The following is a 19,742-nucleotide window of genomic DNA, read 5'->3' as shown; positions in this document are numbered from 1 at the left end:
CATAGAATCCACTGCAACTGCTTGTGGTATTTTGATTGCGTGCCATCTATTTTACGTCTCTGGCTATAGGTAATGTACAAGGCCACTAAACAAAAGACAGAACAAAAGACAAAACGTAAATAAATGTGTAGGAAAAATGTATTTTTTATTGTTAGAGGCAATGAGATTTATTAAACTTAACGAAATATCTGTAATCTTGATATGACGGAGTTAAATGAATTTAGTAATATATACAAATATTACCGTATTTCGTCCTAAAATGTGTAACAAAATATTACACGGTAAAAACCTACTTAATTACGCCGGGACGTAGATAATCGGCAAAGTAATCGTTAAGATAATCGCCGATTACGATTAATCTGTAAGTACCCATAATCGCCGATTACGATTCATCGGTATCCGCATCGGTGCACCACTAATCAAGATTGTGTCAAGACACCCGCTCGCTCGGCCCTCACGGAAGTTGCTAACGCACGCCCTCTTGTCCTTGTGGCTGGACCTTCGTTTTTAGTTAATGTCAGTTCGGAAAGATTTTATGCCTAATCCAGCGACGCTTCCACATGAACAGTCCATATCCTGGGTTACAACTCGGAGAGGTCTCACCTAATCGAAGTCTTCTCTGTCCTCGGGGGCAGCAACTCCGCGGTGGTTGACGGTGTAGGCCGGCGAGCGGTGTCGGAGAAGCGTGGCAGCCTGCCCGCTTGATGTCCCAGTTGTTCTGCTCCTCGATTGACTTGGCGCATGCCCTTTTATACTCGTTGGCTTCCCTGACGAGCTGGAAGAAGAATAGTCTCGTCTATTCGGGGGAAGCCTGCCCAGCTCACTGTTGCGCGGGTGGTATGCCGTGAAAAGTCAGGGGTACTATTCTTTGCATGTGTACGCAGGTACACACGTTACACAGATATGCATGTAAATACACCATTTAGCATCCAAATGTAATTAAAAACCTGAAATCAATCAGCAGATTGATAAAACTTAACGCAAATAAAAAAAGTTATCTTTTAATATGGTAAATTCATCTAATGTTATTTATTCCACATGAATTTCATACTAAAATGTATTAACTATAAGGATTGGAAAAAAATAATAGTATTATGTTTGATCTTTCATTAAAAAAGATGCAAAGCTTATGCAAGTACCCATCGTAAAGCAGTGAGAGATGTTGTACTTGGGTTTGACAAGGCACGTGTTTGCAGGGCTGCTGGAAGGCTACGAGAAGCTGTGTATTGCGGCTCGTCTGCTAATCAAATTGCTGGAACCTCTAGAGAAGGGTCACCTTCAGAAGTTTAACCTTACTTGGGAGGTGTTGAACAAGCATCTTTACCAGAGCTGTGTTTACACCGACCCTTTGGTGCAGAACAACTTGCCGCACTACATTGCACAGGTATGTTTAATGGTTGGAGATACCTTGCATCATTCAAACATTTTGTGTCATTTATTATGTATAAAGTTTAGCTTTAATAAACCTGTCCATGCCATGAGTACTTTTGTGTATGTGCTGCTTTTTTTTCTTCGTGAAAAATACAAAAATATAATTTATTTATGGTGTAGGAGATCACTTCGTTTTCAATTTTGAAGACTGAAAAACTAACAGAGGTTTTTCTCATTTTTTTCTGGTATTTCGTTGATACCATTAAGAATTATTTCTTGGCCTAAACTATAAAATTTCCGAGATGTATACGTGTAAACAAAAGTTTATTTCCATTTTTTCTCTCATTTGGAAGAAGACCACATTTTTTTTGTGTCACTTCAAATAATAAAGAAAAGTAATGTAAACCCAGTTATAAATTATAAAATGCATATTTAGCTTCTCTTAAAAGCAAACTACACATTCTGCTTTTACAGTAAATATCCATAAATAAGAAGATAGAAAATATACCTATAACTTTGTGTTGTATGCACAACACAAGAGGAAAGTATTACATTTGAGGCATTCATAAATACAGTCAAACCTCATCAATACGAATCCGCTTAGTACGAAATTCCCGTTTATGCGAAGTACTTTCACAGTCTCAGAAAATAAGGTATGCTTTCCTATGTTATTCAGTACTTTTAATACGAAATACGGTTAATATGAATTACGAAGTTGTTTTGATCCCTCAAGTAGTTGTTAACGTGTATAAGTAAACGGTTAATACGAATTTCACAGCCGAAGTCTAAAGTAAATCATGTCTTCATAACTGTCATGTAAACAAACGTGTCTCCAAAGAGAGATATACCGTATAAACCCACGTACCACCTGCCCCCGGGTAAGACCCGCACCCTTATTTTTAGAATGCCATGGTGGGAAAAAATGTTTTTATTGCAAATCTGCATGGAAAAAAAAATTATTTAGTCGTGATTTTTTGTCCTTTCAAACAGTAACAAATCGTTAAGAATTACCAAAAAAAATACTATGTACTTATTACAGCCTCGGCATTTGTGTTAAAAGTTTACAGAAGGCAGGCAACTGCAATGTGGCAACATCGCGCGAGTAGAACGTGGCATCGGCGCGCGCGATCGATAACAACACGCCGTGTGTGCGCGTGACCTTGCCCAGCTCCCAGCTGTTTACAGTTACAATCTTCCGCGTCCATTACCGTGCGCTGGGCAATGACATCGTTCAAACAAATAAACGATAAAGCACGCGAGTCCTAGCCACGCATAATAAAAAAACCTTGTGCCTAAATGTGACATATTCTACATAAAAATATAAATTAGGTTAATACAAATACGGCATTTATTTAGGCTTAAATAAAAGTGTCGTACAAAATCACACAGACAATAAAATTAACAATAGAATAACATGATGTCACAGCCGTCGACCAAGAACGGACTTAAACTTCCTCACAGCTGTATGTAGTCGTAGAGTTTTTCCTCTATCTCCGGAAACTTTGCTACCACACCACGGAACGCACGTCTATCGCCACTGGCCGAAAGCAGTTTGTCTTTACTTTTCCTCCAATCCCTCACACATGATTCGTTGACATCATATTTTCGCCCAGCGGCACGGTTACCGATTTATTCCGCTTAACTGATTACAATTTTAATTTTTCCACAACTGTGAAAGTATGCAACCTTTTTACGATTCATTACAAAACTTGCAGCCAACACACGTGTAAAACCACTGGGTACTTAGCAAATGAGGATAGGACAGTGCGTGGGAGCGCGCGTTTGTAACCAGCGAAGCTGCAGTGTGACAACGCTATGAGGAATGTGACCTTGACTGTCTGCCGCTTCCTTCCCCTCCTTTTCCCCTACCCCTCTTGTCTATCGCAGCAACCTCCAGTCGCGCCGGCGTTATTTCGTCACCGTGCAAAAATGGCCCAAGACACATGTAACACTCGCACCCTACTTTTTCGAACCTGATTTTTTTAAAAAAGGTGCGGGTGGTACGTGGGTTTATATGGTATGTATCCTACAGCGCAAAATGGTCGAAAAACAAGATGAAAAGTTCAACTCTAGTGGCGATGTTAGTAACTAAACTAGAAAAAATGCCATGTTGTAAACGGAAAACGAAAAGGAAAGTACTCTATACCTTATTAATATTAGTCGTCAGAAGTGTACACACGTAGATGTCTAAACAATCTATGGAAAAAAGTTCTGATATTTTCCATTGTTCACACACGTGTGTCTTAACCTCAATTTTGAGTGTGAGTTGTTTTGTAATATGACTGCGAAACGTAAACGCAACGACCTCACATTGCAAGTTAAAGTTAAAATTATCGAACAAGTAGACAATGGAGAGAGAACGAAAACTGAAATTGCGAGAGAATTTAACATCCCGCAATCGTCGTTGTCGACAATACTAAAAAATCGTGAAAAGATTGAATCAGCTTTTGCGAGTTCGTGCAAATTATCAACAAGAATAAGAATGTGAAACCAGAACATCAAGAAATGGAAGCTACTTTGTTGCAGTGGTTTGAAGAAATGCATGCAGCAAACTTGTCTATTTCTGGGCCTATGATTCAGAAGAAGGCAGACTACCTAGCATTGAGGTTAGGAATTTCAGACTTCTAGTTCAGCAATGGTTGGCTACAACGGTTTAAGGATCGCAACAATCTTGTCTGCAAAACTATGTGTGGGGAGTCGGCAGCAGTAGATATGACCAAAGTAAAAGATTGGATACAGACTGCTCAACCAATACTTGATCAGTACTGGCCTTTGATAAGCTTTGTAATGTGGTAAACAATGCCTATAAGAAAAAAAATAGTGCAAACCAGAATTGATGCTTTTTTTAAACCAAATGTTTGAATAGAAAATGTGTCATGAATGCAAGTTTATTGAAGTTTGTATTATGATTTATTCTGTAAGTGTTGCATTGTGTTTGTTTTCTTCAGTGTTTACAAATTGTTATGCATGTAGTGAAGCCAGCTTATACTACCAACAGTGTATATAATTTTCTTTATGGTTGTAAATATAGGCATTTAAAGTTCAATCAATTTTTTTTGTCATGATATTCCAATAGTTTGGTTAATACAAACCCTCGTTATTACAAAGTGCTAAAATTATGGTCCCTTCAGGTTTGTAATAATGAGGTTTGACTGTATTAATTGGTGTTGTAGTAGAGAAAAATATTACATTCGAGATATTGAAATACTTTATTATTGAAGTTTATTTTCTGTGTTGATATAATGTACCGCATAACGGCATAACATTTTCAGAATTGACATCAATCAACTCATAGAAACAGATGTATGTCACATCAAAACTAGTTTCCATTATGTTTTAATTTCATGAAAAACTTAAAAAATCTAAATTTCATTGTTTTTCGTGAATTTCCTTTCATCACCATTTTTTGGTGTCCCTACATATTGTGGGTAGTAAAATATATTTACTTAAATTTTTTTCATGTTTCAATTTACTCAGGTTTCAATTGATGCACAATCTGAGGCTGACCTATGTTTTTGTGAGTAGTTAAATACCTATGATATTTTTCCTAATTCACCATAATGCACAAAGTGAATTTCCTGTAGTTAGCAGTAAAATTTTTTTCCTCAGTTCAATATGAAAATTTTATTTTTTAAATTCAACATAAATGTAATGTTTTTCTTCACTCATAAATCTAATTTTTTGTGACGTGCAACTATGATGCTTTGTTGTTCATTTGAATACACAGGCAGGGCTGTGGGCCGGTGATGTGGCTATAGTGACGTGACTGGCAGCTTCACTCCGTCCTAACAACCTTGTATGCCTCTTCTTCTCCTTTCATTTTTGTTTACGGTAGTCATTCGTGTCAAATAATCAGATATTGCTCTTGGCTGTTGTAGACTGGAGCATGTCAGAAAATACATATTATAGTGTAACAAAGTATAAAATCTTGGGAAGATATGAGTTGCGTTTTCTATTGCAACATCAATAGATAAAATTGATGTTCAATATAAACATTGTAAAATGAAAAGATATATATATATATATATATATATATATATATATATATACTTGGGTTGTATCTTTATAGCTATGATTGCTTTATTTTAGTTCATAAATGAGGCTATTATGCATTTTGCAAGTATTAAATGCAAGTTTTTTTTATACGAGTTGTGATGTTTGAAAATTTTGAAGTGGGAGGAATTGTTGTTAGCCAGAAAATGGTTGAAGAAAATGATAAAATAATACTGGAGTTAACCTTCACTTTGGTTGTATTTACTTTTCATTTCTATAATTTTTTAGTTGCATAGTTTTTTTAAACATAAATGGAATGGTTTTAAAAAGGTATATTTGCTTAAACAATGAAAATTCTGGAAGGATAGATGAAAAATAAGGTTCTGTGTTGGTTTATGTCTCCCACATTAAAATTATGTATTTAATTAATACATTAATAACTAGAGGCACTGGAAAATCGTAAAAACGATATATGCGCGAATAAAAGCGACGAAATGGTTTACCGACGAATAAACGCTACAATCCCGTTTTTAGAAGTAATTATTAAAATTTCAAGTAATATTAAAATTTCCAATAAATTTTAGGTTTACCTAATATTTTTAAATAAACCATTTATTATTAACGGCCTAACCTCGTACAATAAAGAACATTCTTTATTTAATGCATGGTCTTACCGTGTTTGAAGATTACCTAATAAACAGTGACGATGGCGAGCCATGCAAACAATCAACACGATCTATGAATCTTGTAAATAACACGAAACACAATTTAAGTACGCATAGGCTCGCGCGGAAACTTTGTTAACAGCAAACGTATCGTACGACCCAAACAAATGTAAACGATTAAAGAGAGATGTTTATTTACGTACATGAATATTTTCACGGGAAAGAAAGTGAAAACATTGAAGCGGCCATGTTTGCCAACGTGTGCGTGAGTGCGTGTGTGATATTAACACAAGCAATCAAATTATTTACTGTTAAATGACAACTAAAATATAAAAATGCATTAATTTAAGTTTACAACACACGCAGCTTATATTTGGCAACTTAAAATAAAATTACGAAAATCAACTTCAGTCAAATTCGTTAGCACTTTAACGGGAAAAAAAGATGGCAGCAATGTAGCTCTATGCTTTTGTCGCTCATTTGTTGAACGTACCTAGTGTTTTCCTAATTTCCTAATCCGAAAAACAAACGGTAATCTGTGAAACTAAAATATTGCGCTGCTATTCACATTAAAATTAAGGTTATTAAAGTCTGTTTTCTGTATCGCGTTCGCGTCCAATGCAGTTAGAACTATAAAAATTTTTTTTTTACCATTATGGGATGGACAAATTTGTTACCGTGCATTCATGTGCAGAGCAATACAAGTCGCACCATTTCTATGTTAGTGACACTAACATACTTACGTGCAAAACTTGCAACATCCGCATAAACTGGAAGAATCTTTTCAAAACCGTTTTGAAAATATGGAATAATCAAATAATGACTAATAGAATGATGTAAGAATTTTCTAGAATATTAAAATTAAAGCTATATAAATGCTATATGGCAAAATATAAATGCTACGAACAGCCATTATAAACACTATTTTCCAGTGCCTCTATTAATAACCAATCTTTCACTTAAGTTATTATTACCCTTATTTCCTAGCAGCCACTACTCGAGTTCAGATCAATTTTGAAGGGCTCTATAATTAAGTCTTGACTTGAATTAAAAATTTGCAGACTGGCCTACTCGTCTGTTTCTGGAAATTGTAGCAAAATAAATGGGGAAAATGTTGTAGAGAGGCTATGTTAATGTTTATCTAATTCCTTTACACTCCATTCCATCAGGTATAAATGTTTTAGGAGGTTAAGGAAGTAATTTTAAGTGTGGTAAAAGAAGATGCACTTAGTGATACGGGGTTGTCTTCTTACAGCTTCGCACTCTTTTGCCAGGCAAGAACCAGGTTTACTCTGCTCTGGTGCATCAGTACCTGGCCTTCGATGATGAAATGACGCTAATTGGAGCTATGTGGCGTGACACAGAAACTCTCGTGCATGAGTACAAGTGAGTTTGGTTGACTGCAAAAGTTTTGTGTTGTCAAATTAATTCACTATTTCACAATCTAAAATACATGAATGTCAGATAGTTGTTGTAAATCTTGTGTGTGTTTGAAAGCTAATATTGTCGGAAATTTCAAATTTTTTTCCTCCACTAAGGATACACTATAATATTCTTACTTTTTCACAAACACCATCTTTATGTTGCTACAAACTTCATCTTATTTGTTGTTTCTTCCATTTGATGTAATCACTAAAAGTTTTGCATATGTTTATTATTAAACTTGTATTGAAAAGTAAATGCATTTATATCATGGAGCTAGACCATCAGGTAACCTATCCATGAAATTTGAAATAGAGCTTCTCTTGATAATTCATATAGTCGTAAATATCCTAAAATCTCCAATAAAGAATGTAATCATCTATTTAAAAGTGTGTAAATATATCTATTGCCCAATCATGGTTATTATAACATGATTGCTTAACCAAGAAGAAATAACTTGCGAGCAAAGTTATGATTATGTAAACACTTCTGTAAAGCATTGACTAGATTAGAGGGATCATGCTGGAATGGTTACCGAACTCAAATTTTTGGGCAATAAGACATGCTTTTGCCTGCATTTTGTAGAGTTATAAATAGATGTTTTGGTTATTTCAGTCAGTTTTGAGTATGGTTCTCATGATGTACTTACTTCGACACTTTACTTTCCTTAATGTCTACGATGTACCATAATTGCTACTGCATATGAATTGTGTTTTGTGATTTAAAGCCAAGAGCAGGCAACCATGAAAGCAAAGCAGAGGATGTTGCGTGAAGACTGGGAACTTTTCAAAGCTCAGCGCAAGCTCATTCAGCAGAAGATGTGGAGCAAGACAGCCAGGTGAGATCATTTGCCCTAACCGCCTGACAACTCTTGAAAAATAAACACCAAAGCTTTTCATTTCGCCAGTGTGTCATTCTTTATTCTCATCTCATCACCCCTCATCGAGTCGTATCCTTGATGTCGACGAGATGTTGACCTTGTTCATTTGTTTATTCAGTCTAGTTATTTAACTTTGAAGATGCCATATAGGTCCAATATCTGCTCAACTAATAAATCTTGTGCCCTTAATTCACTAGGGAGCGCTGTGTGGTTAATGAATTTATTTTGAAGTGTGCTGGGAGGCTTTTGCTCCCAGTTTGCTCCAAACTCACCCGTAGAGTTAGCAATGCTAAATAGTAGTAAAACCTTGTAATGGTACAAGGAGGCAAGAAATAGAGTTTATGTGGTGAAATATGTTCTCGTTAGCAATAGTGACAAACCAAGGAAGGTTGAGGGTAACAACTAACATTTTATTCATATCACAGACTAGTGATGGGTCGTTCCGGTTCTAGGTTCTTGGTTCCGCCGGTTCTCAGCAAATTAACCTGCACCGAGAATCGTAAATATAATCTGGTACTGCCGCAAGCATAATATAATAGCTAATCCCTTCCCTCCTGAAAATACGAAAGACTTCTGGCACTGTGGTATATTGACAAAATGCTCACATCTTTTTAACTGAACTTTAAGCCCCATGTAACTAAATAAATGTTTCATAAATCTTTGAAAATTGCGGGAGACACAAGACAATGGGCAGTTTCCCCTTCCCTTCCTTTACCACCTTAATGCTAACAGCGAAGATACATAAAACCTAACACTTGCAGGACGTGTAGGAACATAAACAAAAGAGTTTTTTGTGTCAAGATCCCTTTTTTTTTTCCTTCTTTCCACTAGTAGATGCACATTTCAACTAAAATGAGACCTATGGAAAGATAGCACAGGTTCAATATATTTTTAAAACTTATCAAAAAATAAACACCATTATTAAAGTTGTCTAATACTAATTAATCATAGCTATTATTACTACGTTTGCAGTTTCACACCACTTATAACTAGAGACCCGTAAAAATTGTGACTAATGGATTTATGAAAAATTACCAAACAATATTAAACAGTAGGAAATTATTATGTATTTGTTTATTTATTTATTTATTTATTTAACACTTGTGACATGCCTACAAACAGTTTATAGACTTAGTAGTAGGCACAACAATTGTTAGCAACACAACAACATACACAGGCATACTGCACATTACAATTACAAAATTACTACACATCTATTATTGCAAAACTACAATCATCAAATAAAAGATAATCTTACGTGAATTCAAACAGCTAATATAACAGAACTACAGCACATCAAAGATAGTAATATACATAAAAAAAAAAAAGTGAATAATTGAAGTTCATGAAGACATTAAACAATGAAAGACAGAATAAGAGGTCAAAGGACAAACAACATTTATAAGGAATAAAATTAAATTTAAGGATGAGCAGAAGATAAAACTTTTTTAATGAGTATTCTATTATTTGTTGCCTTCAGGAATTTGTCATATTTATTGAAATTGGTAATTAACCTGTAAACTACTGTGTTTTCTCACATAATCGTCGCACATTTTATACTAAAATCAAGATGGAAAAGTAGGGTGTGACGATTATGCGTAAAAAAATTTTTTTGTTAGGTAAAGTTATTCATAAAAACAAAACCCGTTCGTGGAAAGAAGGTGTAGTATACCAGAGCACGCGAAACAATTTATATTAATAATAATAATTCCTTAAACAAAAACCTTTCTTCAACTTCAAATAGAAAAACAAAATCTGTGACCCGAACGCAAGCGACTTGAAACGGTGACGTGAACTAACGCGTAACTACCGTCGTAGTATACACTTGCCATGAAAGAGTGCTGGCTATCAAATGTAGTTAACTCATCACAGGACAGAGAGCACACATTGCATGCAATCGGCGAGATATAAATACAGTAAAACCTTTTTGTTGCGACCCCATTTATTGCGACCACCTCTCTATTACAACCCGATTTCGAGGAACCGTGAAAAAATTGCCGAAAATCCGAAGAAAATCGGACAGAAAATAAGTATCTTGTGGTGAGTAGCGTGTTACTGCGTTTCTCTTGTCGAGTGCTGTACTGCCGTAGGCAGCGCATATCTAAAAATAGATACCACTTTCTGTCGACCGCTGTCAGCGCTTGACAACCCCCATTCCACGTCCCTTTGCCAGCAGGGTGCAGATAAAGGTTTTTGTGGCAACATGTTTACGTTTAGCTTTTTGTGAGTACCTGCTGGATTTATCTTGATTTTGATTACGATCGGTTGACAATACACAGCGACCGACTGGATGCACGCCCACCTCGACTTGTTTTAACTGCCGCAGTGATGTTTATTTTGACAGCTCAAGCAATTATCTTTTCCCGTGGGTTGATAGAAAAAGGTCGCGTCACCCAGCATAAAAAAAAGCTGCGTCACTTATTCCCCACGCAAGAAACACACTGGCTGCCGTCTGTCTCACCCGCATTTATCTTTCTTCTAACATTCCACGTGATCTTTCATTTTGTATTTTTTTTTCTTTTCTGATTTTCACATTTTGGTCAAAATTTCCAATTTTTTTGATGGTTCCCGAGAATGTATTCGTAAAATCACTGCTTCGTTAAATCCGGGGTTCGTGACATCGGGGTTGTAATGTATGTATTTAACTACGGAAAGCAGAAAACGTACATGTAAACTAACCTGTAAAAATAAACTGTCTTTTGACATATTTTCTTTAGAGGTGGCCTGTAGGGCGATGGACTTGTCATGAAGGTTGAAGTGGGTTTAAAGCAAAGCCGTCTAGCACTGTGAGTGACAGCATCCTGCCATTGTACGGCTGGTTTCTTAGCGAGTAGCGGTTTGGGAAGGGGGGGTTGAAATGAACTGAAAATTTCAGAAAACATCTATTACGACCCCCCCTCTATTACGACCCTATTCCTAGGAACCGTGAGGGGTTGTTTCAGAGAGGTTTGACTGTATTCGACTACGTGTGCGCGCTCTATATGGAAAGCAACATAACCAAACATGAATGATGCCAATTAGCACTGGCTACATGTTTATAAGTGGTACACCGCGGCGATGTTGGCGATAAAAGAGGGTATATCATGTGTCTTTTTTAAGGTACATAAAAAAGGTGGTTTACAACTGATAAAAGAAGGAATTTTTATCCCAGAAATTTTCACAACTGTGGGGACAGTACAGTTTATAGTTAAAGCAATTATGTAGAAATATTACGTGTAGAATATTCCTTCTATTGAAAGGGAACCTAAAAGAGAGGTAAGATCTATTTTATTGGATGTTTTTTGAAATACATATATGACTAGATACTTTGGTTTGTATTGAATTAATATTTTCACTATCTGTACTAGTAATACAATTACAATTTGTAGATCCATATTCAAGTTTAGATCGAATCAGAGCTGTGTAGAGGGATAGTATAGAATCTGGATTGGATGCATAGCAGGTAATGAATTTAATAAGGCCAAGTTTTTTTCTTGAGTGAGACAAGGAATTCCATATGTAGATGAAAAAAAGGGGGTTGTCTGTAAAGTCAGTTTACGGACGATAATTTTACGTGATAACGTCATAAGAAAACATTGATGAAAAATTGCATACGTTTTAATTTTCAAATATTATTTACAGTTTTTGCAAATTTAATTTAAACAATTTATTTAAATATAATCACGAACAATTAGTTAAAAAGCCCGCCTTAACCTGTTTGATATTATAGAAGATTTTCTCGCACGGTGGTTGGCCGGTTCTTGCACGCTTGGGTCAGGCGGAACGTGACAATTTTTCGTGTGAGCAGCCGGCGTTCATCGATTTATAAGACATCACGTCAAAAAAGGTTTAGAATCAAGTAGGTTGCCAAGATCTTTCACAAAGGGGGACTTAAAGATAGGTAGGTTTTCTATTTTATATTCATATTTGATGGAAAATAATTTTCTAGTGAACGTTATAATAATGGTATTATCTTTGTTAAGATGAACTAAGTTTAAATTGCACCATTCTATAACTGAATCAATGTCAGACTGGAGTAGATAACAATTATGTATGAATGAGATTTTCTCGTATATTTTAGGTCTTCTCTTAATGAGTGCCAGTAGAATAATTTAAACCTACAGTTATGTCATCAATATAAATATTTAAAAAGTATAGGTGAAAGTGTACCACCCTGTGGTACACCAGAGCTAACCGGATGTAGATCAGAGTTTGCTTTTTGCATTGATACGAAAATTGTTCTGTTTAAACAGCTAGTCAGCCAGGATATATATTTATTACATAAGCCGAATTTAGCACATTTATATAGGAGAAGTTGGTGATTTACAGTGTCAAAAGCTTTTGCTGAATCAAAATAACAAGCATCAACTTGACCACGAGTTATAACTTGAAAAAAAAAGGGTTAAGAAAAGAAACTAAATTGGTCGTAGTGGTTTTACCAGTTCTAAAATCATGTTGAGAGTAAGTCAGTTGATTTTTTAAGTTAAAGTTTAGATTTTTAAATATTTTGTCGAAAACTTCAGCAAAACCGTTTAGCAGTGAAATTGGCCTCCAATTAGAAACGTTTAACTCTTTACCTTTTTTATGGATATGTATTACCTTAGCTAGCTTCCATTTGCAAGGGTAGATACCATTTTCAGTAGTACTGTTAAAAATGTGCAGGACAGGAGCAAGGAGTAAAGAACAACCTTTTATAATAAAATAAGGTATATCATCTGGTCTGGTTGAAAAAGTTGAGTTTAGAGTTTTAATATTCCAGAGAACCAGACTTTCTGAAATGCCAGACTTTCTGAAATGTTCGTCATAGTGATGAAATGATTAGTAGAGTAGGAAGTGGGTAAATTAATGTTTGAGGGTGGAGTAACTAGACACTAGAAAAGTATTCAGCAAAACAGTTTGCAATGAGAACAGGGTTGTTTGTAAATGTCTTTTAATGAAAGTTAAATATGTTTTAAAGGGTTTTTGACTTGCGAATCACTAGAATTTATTTGTAAATGATTTTGCCCCCAAAGTTTTGTATCTATTCACGAATATACACAAATTTGTAGTTATTTAATTGTTTCTTTCAGCAAAACATGTATACAAATTCATGATAATTATAGTATGCTGAACCATAGATATGGTTCATTGTGTGAGATATTATGGTACAATACATGAAAATCAGTGTTAAAATTATCGTAAGCTATACCCAAAATTATGGTACATGATTGCAGATTATTATCATAGCACTGGAGCAGCAGTGAAAGGCAGAGATTATATATTTATCTCAGTTTCATACAACTAGCATTTAGATAAGAAACGAGAAATTTTTAAAGCCTATCAACATGTACTCCCAGCATTGCAGAAACTGCATTCAAGCTTAATGAATATGCTAATTCCACTAAAATAGATGTTAATGTGTAAAATAATAGTTGCTAATTTTGGAAATAATTGAAGCTAATTTTTCAGTTTGTTATGTATGTCTTTTTAATTATATAAGTTTGTTTTTACTCAAAACTTCTTCAATTTTACCCATGAATTTTAGTGTGTGCTATCCAAAAATTTTAAGACTTGCTACTCAAGAAATTTTTGTATCTCTACTTACACTTATTAATTCAACGAACATATCAAGTATTAGTATACTCTTTTAACAGATCTCAGTTTACTTGGGTGCTCCATCCCTTACCCTTGCAGATGCTTTCGTGTGTGAATACTGCAGTATTAGTTTTTATTTTTTACTAGCTGCCTGACCCGGCTTCACACGCTATACTAATGGAAAGAAATTAAGCCACATCTCCCATTTACAGTTATGGTAAATAAAAAAAAATTCAGTGAAAATTTATTACAATGCTGTATAATGTACCGGAGAGAAAATGAATAGCACCGATTGTTTCCCGACTTGTGCACGCAACGTGCAACTGATGTACCCATACTTCGCTACGGCAGTCTACAGGCAGATCACTCTTGCGCCGCTCATTATACATGCCCCTCCTTGTGGGTATGCCACTGCCGCGCTATGCCCGTTGCCATGGAGACTCAGAAGACATGAACAATGCAAAATCCTGTTCTCATGCAGACAAAGTACCCACTGTTGCCTGGTTTTAACCACCCATGGGATCTAATTTTCGGAAAATGTCATCCTGCGTAACATAAGGAACATTTCTGTGAAGTTTCAAGTCTGTAAAATATATATACTTGAAACACAGAGAGAGGAAAAAAAAAAAACAATAGTTTAGGTTTGCGATTTAAAGTGATAAAAAGTATTTAAATACTAATTGAACTCTTATGAGGTACTGATTGCTTCGTTGTTAATATCGCACAGGTGTTTTTTACTTGTATGGGAATATTAAGAATGATAAGGCATCTAGTGCGTGGCAACAATGTTAATAGGCAATAGGAAATAAACTTCTAGCGCCTGCGGCATTGTCAACACACACTTCGTACGTGTACTGCAAGTTGTATCTAACCCCTTCCATTGCATTTGATTCTAAATTGGACTTTTAGTAAGGATCCCTAATGTTATTGATAATATCCTTCCTCAATAAATGTACTATCCAACACTGAAAGAATTTTTCAAATCGGACCAGTGGTTCCTGAGATTTGCACGTTCAAACAAACAAACAAACAAACTCTTCAGCTTTATAATATTAATATAGATTATTTACTTAATCTCTTGTGAAAAAATATTTATATTATTCTCAACCTTTTTTTTATAGGTTTGCCCAAATTAAATACTGACCCAGCAAAAGAGAAGTTGTTAGTATAAATTACTTGATATTGCTGCACCACAGGATGTCGATATAGTGCTGCTCCTGCATCTATTGACACGGGATGTAATTTTAATTATGGTAAAGTTGGGCCCTGATAAGTCATGTTAATCAAACACACCATATATTAGGGCATACTGTATTTTCGTTGTGACTTGAAATGTGTGGAGGTTAACCTAAAACTGAGTACCGAGAACACGGGAACCAATTTTTGAGAACCAGAACCTAACCGAGAATCGGAGAAAAAAGTAAAACCGACATCGCTATCACAGACATAGGAAACAAGCTCAACGTATGAGGCTGTGATTAGTGAAATACATATAAACAAGAGAAAATTGCTTAAGCAAGGAACATGAGTACATAGATATTTCAATGCAAAATGTGTTAGCTTAGGAAATTGTGATGTACTTAAACATTCAGCCAAGAATTACATGACGAGACATGCAAATCTCAATGACCAACAAATTTTAGCCCCAAACATGAATTCAGCAGGCATGCAAGTTAATTTATGCAAAAGATTCTAAGAGCACATAGTGTTAACTAGATTACGTTAAAACTCAACAACTTTGAGCAGTAAGCAAATAATTAAATACAGTGGAAGAAATTATTTGCTGAACTATTCCAACAGACCTGCAAATTCACAAGGCCTACATGCCTAAATAAATTACAAGACATTGAACCCATCGTGAGACTCTGAGGATAATCATGTCACTACGGGCTTGCAGCCAAATACAAAATACTAATAAAAAATACAATTTGGACGGTGACGACTGAAACGTTTCACATTCATTGAAAGGCATGGTCACCTCACACTATCACAGAAGAGAAATAAAATTACAAGTTGCCATAGCTCATCTCGAGTGACTCGCTGGGACATTCGCAGAGCTGTTGGTATCAAAAGTTTGACATCAAATGCCAGAAGGAAATCTACTCGTCTCATCAATCTTACTTATACCTTTACAAAGCATTCTCGTGCAGGCACTAACAGCTTACAGGAAGGAGGTAAGATTGAGTGGGATTGGGGAATGGGGAGGAGGCGCGAAGATGAGACATAGCGACGTCTCCAGCGAAGGTTAAACAGTTTAATTTAAAAGAACTAATGCCCAAAAAAACAAGTTCACCATTAAAAAATAAATGTTGCTTGGATTGAAGTGTCTTCTAAACTTGAATGTCCGTCTTTTATGGTACTGAGGACTTGAAAAAATTTGTGTGGATGAAATATTTGTATTTGAGTAAATATGGTATAAGTTTCATGTACCAAGAAAACAATTTATAGAAGTTTAAAAATTGTATTTTTATTTGGCTTGAAGTTGTGATGGGATGATTTAATAGCATCTTAAATAAGCTTTTCAATACATGATGATTTACAATAGCCTTAAACACAGTGGGATTGTTGGCAAGGGTGGAGACTGAACTGGTTCTCTGGAGTGTAGGTGCCGTGTCAGTGTTGTGACGACTGGGCCGGTGGCCGTGCCACAGTGAGCTGCGGGAGTTCGACGAGCAGCTGCTGACCCTGGCCAGCCTGGGGGTGCGCGACAGCCCGGAGGACCCTGGCAGTGGGGGCGGGGCCTACTGCCTGGGCTGCAGCTCGCGTCGGGGCTGCCCTTGCGACGAGTGCGCCATCACCCACCTGCTCACCTGCGGGGGGCTCATCACCCCTCCGGACTCCCCTGGCCCCACCTCGCACGGGTACGCTCATTTGAGCTCACATCACCGATATATTGTGTAGCGCAAAACGGAAAATATAAAAATTTTGACTATTGAGTATTTGCATCATGAGAACATGGTGTACCATATGTGTATGTGATAATTGATATTTTATGTTTTAATGAAAGAAATATATATAAAACCAAGTATAAATATGAAATATGCTGCAACTTTTCCTTTATAGAAAGCCATCCTTTTCATTTTTTCTCCCACTAAATAACTAAAGATATGAAGATACAAGACTTACAGAAACAGCACAAAGAGTAAGTTATTGCTTTTTTGGGAATTATAAATAAAATTGATGGGCTCTGTAGTAAAAAAGACGTTCAAGATGTATCAAAATACTTGTTTTTGTAATTTGTTTCCTTTGTTAAAGATCTATGACCCTCCACGTGACGGTTTTCAGAAATGGCATCGATCAAATCGCATAAACAGCAGTGTTGTGAGTCGAACTAAGATTTTTTATACTAAAAAAAAAATTGAGAAATTTCAGTAAAAACCTTCAAAATGGCAGAATTTTGCCAGTAATAAATTTTTTAATTTACAATTTTGACTCCAATATTTTTCTTAGAATATTTTTTCTTGAATCCCGAATCTTTTGAATACTGGAGATTCGATGGGATTCAAGGATTCGACCGGCTAATCCCTAATTTAAACAAAATGATATGTATGAAATTAGTGTTCACCACATCAATGCTACCATATTAAAATATTAACTTACAATTTAAAACTCTTAGAAACTTCATTATACATGTTTTAAGATTAATAATAAAAATTATCTTAAACATGCACAAGGGTTACTGTGCAGAAAGGTTTAAAACCAGTGTCAATAATTTCAATGAAATATTTATTAGTCAACAAATATTGTTACTTGTATTTTACTCCAATGTAATTTTCGTGTTAATGTTTTCGCAAGGTGATTTCTTCAGCAGAAATGTGAAGGCATTTGTTAAAATATAAGTACAATTTTAATCAATGTTGTGTAATATAACAAAACCATTTACTCAAGAAATTGAAAATTGTATTTATCTAATTAAGTCAAAATGTTTTTTCAAGCACGAGAAAATTTACTTTTGTAGTTAGTTAACTGAAAAAAAGGTGTGCAACTAAAGTTTCAACGTTGCTGAGTTATGAAAGTTGACAGTACAGCCATAAAATCAAAGTAACCAGTTACAGTAAAAATCTAAAAATTATGTATCAAATATGTATTCTATTGAATACAATATATTTTTCAGATTTATATGTAACATAAATAAAGAATTCAACAAATATTTTTTGCATAATAAATAGTTGTAATTAACTTGAAAAATGCTGAAACCAACATTTAAAATGTAAAAATGCAGAGATTCCCATTACTTTTAGCGTTATCGCAATAGCTAATTTTTCAGGTCCTTACTGATAGGGCAGGGGCTCTGATATTTCCATATTTAGGTACTCGATTTGTTTTGTCTGGTAGGCCTATATACTGCTTTTATCAGTGTGGGAATGCCAGTAGCAGATCTTACTGTAGATCCTCTCGAAAGGTGTCGTAGTAGTTTGTGCATTATGTTTGCAGTGGCAGCCACAAAGGGGATCTGGACTTGCGCTTGGATGGTGAGGGCTGTGACCTCGCCCCTGAAGGGGACCCAGTGCTGGACATCCAGGAGCTGGATGGAGCCATGCCAGATGGCTGTGGCGACTCGGATCCCGGGGTGAAGGAGCTGAGTGCTGGGACACAGCCCCAGCCACAGAGCTGCGAGTGCCATGTCTGCACCGCTCCTTCCATGTCCACTGTGAGTCACATTCTTCCGCTGTAGTAGTGGAACAGGGTGGCCACCCAACCGGGAAAATCGGGAAACCTTGTTTTGGCCGTGAATTTTTTTGGTGCCGGGAAATCCGTGATGAACCCATGAATTTTTTAAAGCCATCAGAAATTATCAGTTTGTCTCGTAAGTTGAACTAATGGGTCGGCAATTCAGCAACAAACAAATGAAAACTGCTAAAAATTAGGGGTGTGCGGGATCCCAACGCTTCGGAAAAAAGTCGGGAAAATAGGCTTCCCGAAATGCCGGGCGGGAATTTTATTACTCCCGAATTTTTCGGGAAATTGTTTAAAAATTTACAAATGTCTACTAATCATGTGAAAATGTTTTCTATCAATTCAAACTGTTTTTACAACAATATTTTTAATGGATTCGTACATTTTTGAAGGGTTTCCGTACTATTTAAACGCAAAACATCTTTTAAACGTATGCCGATCGTAGCGACAGCTGTGGTGTGCAGTGAATTATGATAATCGTTTACACATATCTAATTGGAATAGAAAAAACGTACATGGAGTACCTTAAATATTGTATGTGTTCATAAATATTAGGGATGGGACGAATCCACATTTTGGTCGAATCCGAATCCTTGTTCGAATCCTCAGTGTTTGTCATCGAATCTCGAATCCCAGTCCCACACTAAACTTCACATGTTATTAAAAAAATCACACATTTATTTTAAAAAAATACATAGGCCTATGTATTAAAAAAAAAGCACATGTGTATTTATAAAATTATAAAATAAGTGCATAGTGTATATGCCTGATATAAAATAGAGACACAGAACCTCAAAAACCACACATGTAAGTTTTCATCTGTCTAATTCTCTGTTAAATTAATCCTTCCTATGTTTTCAATAAAATATGTTTGTATAACAGACACTATTTAAAAAAAGTTATGTTTTTTTCTGCAATGTTATATCATTGAAGGTTGGAAATGATCGAGTAGTTATGCTAATTGACAAAATACAGCGTAGTTTATCTATGTTTGCGCTATTTCCATTACCTTTACAATATAGTTTAGGTATACAATTTTCTACAGCTGGATGAACCTCATTTCTCTGGTTTCGAACCGAACCATAGCAAAAAAATTTCGAACCGTGCCGAACCGAACCTCATACAGAAATAATTGTTTTGAATTAAAATGAACCGACCACCAGCATTTTGGTCTTTAACTG

The 19,742-nt window shown here is 35.7% G+C and overlaps 1 protein-coding gene across 4 annotated transcripts in view; it reads left to right on the top strand.

Moving 5' to 3' along the window:
• LOC134530617 (uncharacterized) overlaps positions 1–19,742 on the top strand; it is a 111,672-nt gene that overhangs the window by 30,139 nt on the left and 61,791 nt on the right. For all 4 annotated transcript variants that reach the window (XM_063365611.1, XM_063365612.1, XM_063365614.1 and 1 more), the window contains exons 5-9: positions 1,197–1,384; positions 7,285–7,415; positions 8,179–8,289; positions 16,536–16,745; positions 18,319–18,535. In XM_063365611.1, the coding sequence (XP_063221681.1) occupies positions 1,197–1,384; positions 7,285–7,415; positions 8,179–8,289; positions 16,536–16,745; positions 18,319–18,535 (857 nt within the window). The remainder of the gene's footprint in view (positions 1–1,196; positions 1,385–7,284; positions 7,416–8,178; positions 8,290–16,535; positions 16,746–18,318; positions 18,536–19,742) is intronic.

Source organism: Bacillus rossius, chromosome 3, assembly GCF_032445375.1.
Source record: "Bacillus rossius redtenbacheri isolate Brsri chromosome 3, Brsri_v3, whole genome shotgun sequence".
Classification (NCBI taxonomy): Eukaryota; Metazoa; Arthropoda; class Insecta; order Phasmatodea; family Bacillidae; genus Bacillus; species Bacillus rossius.
Note: the sequence above shows the minus strand (reverse complement) of the source record. Positions and strands in the feature narration are given on the sequence as shown.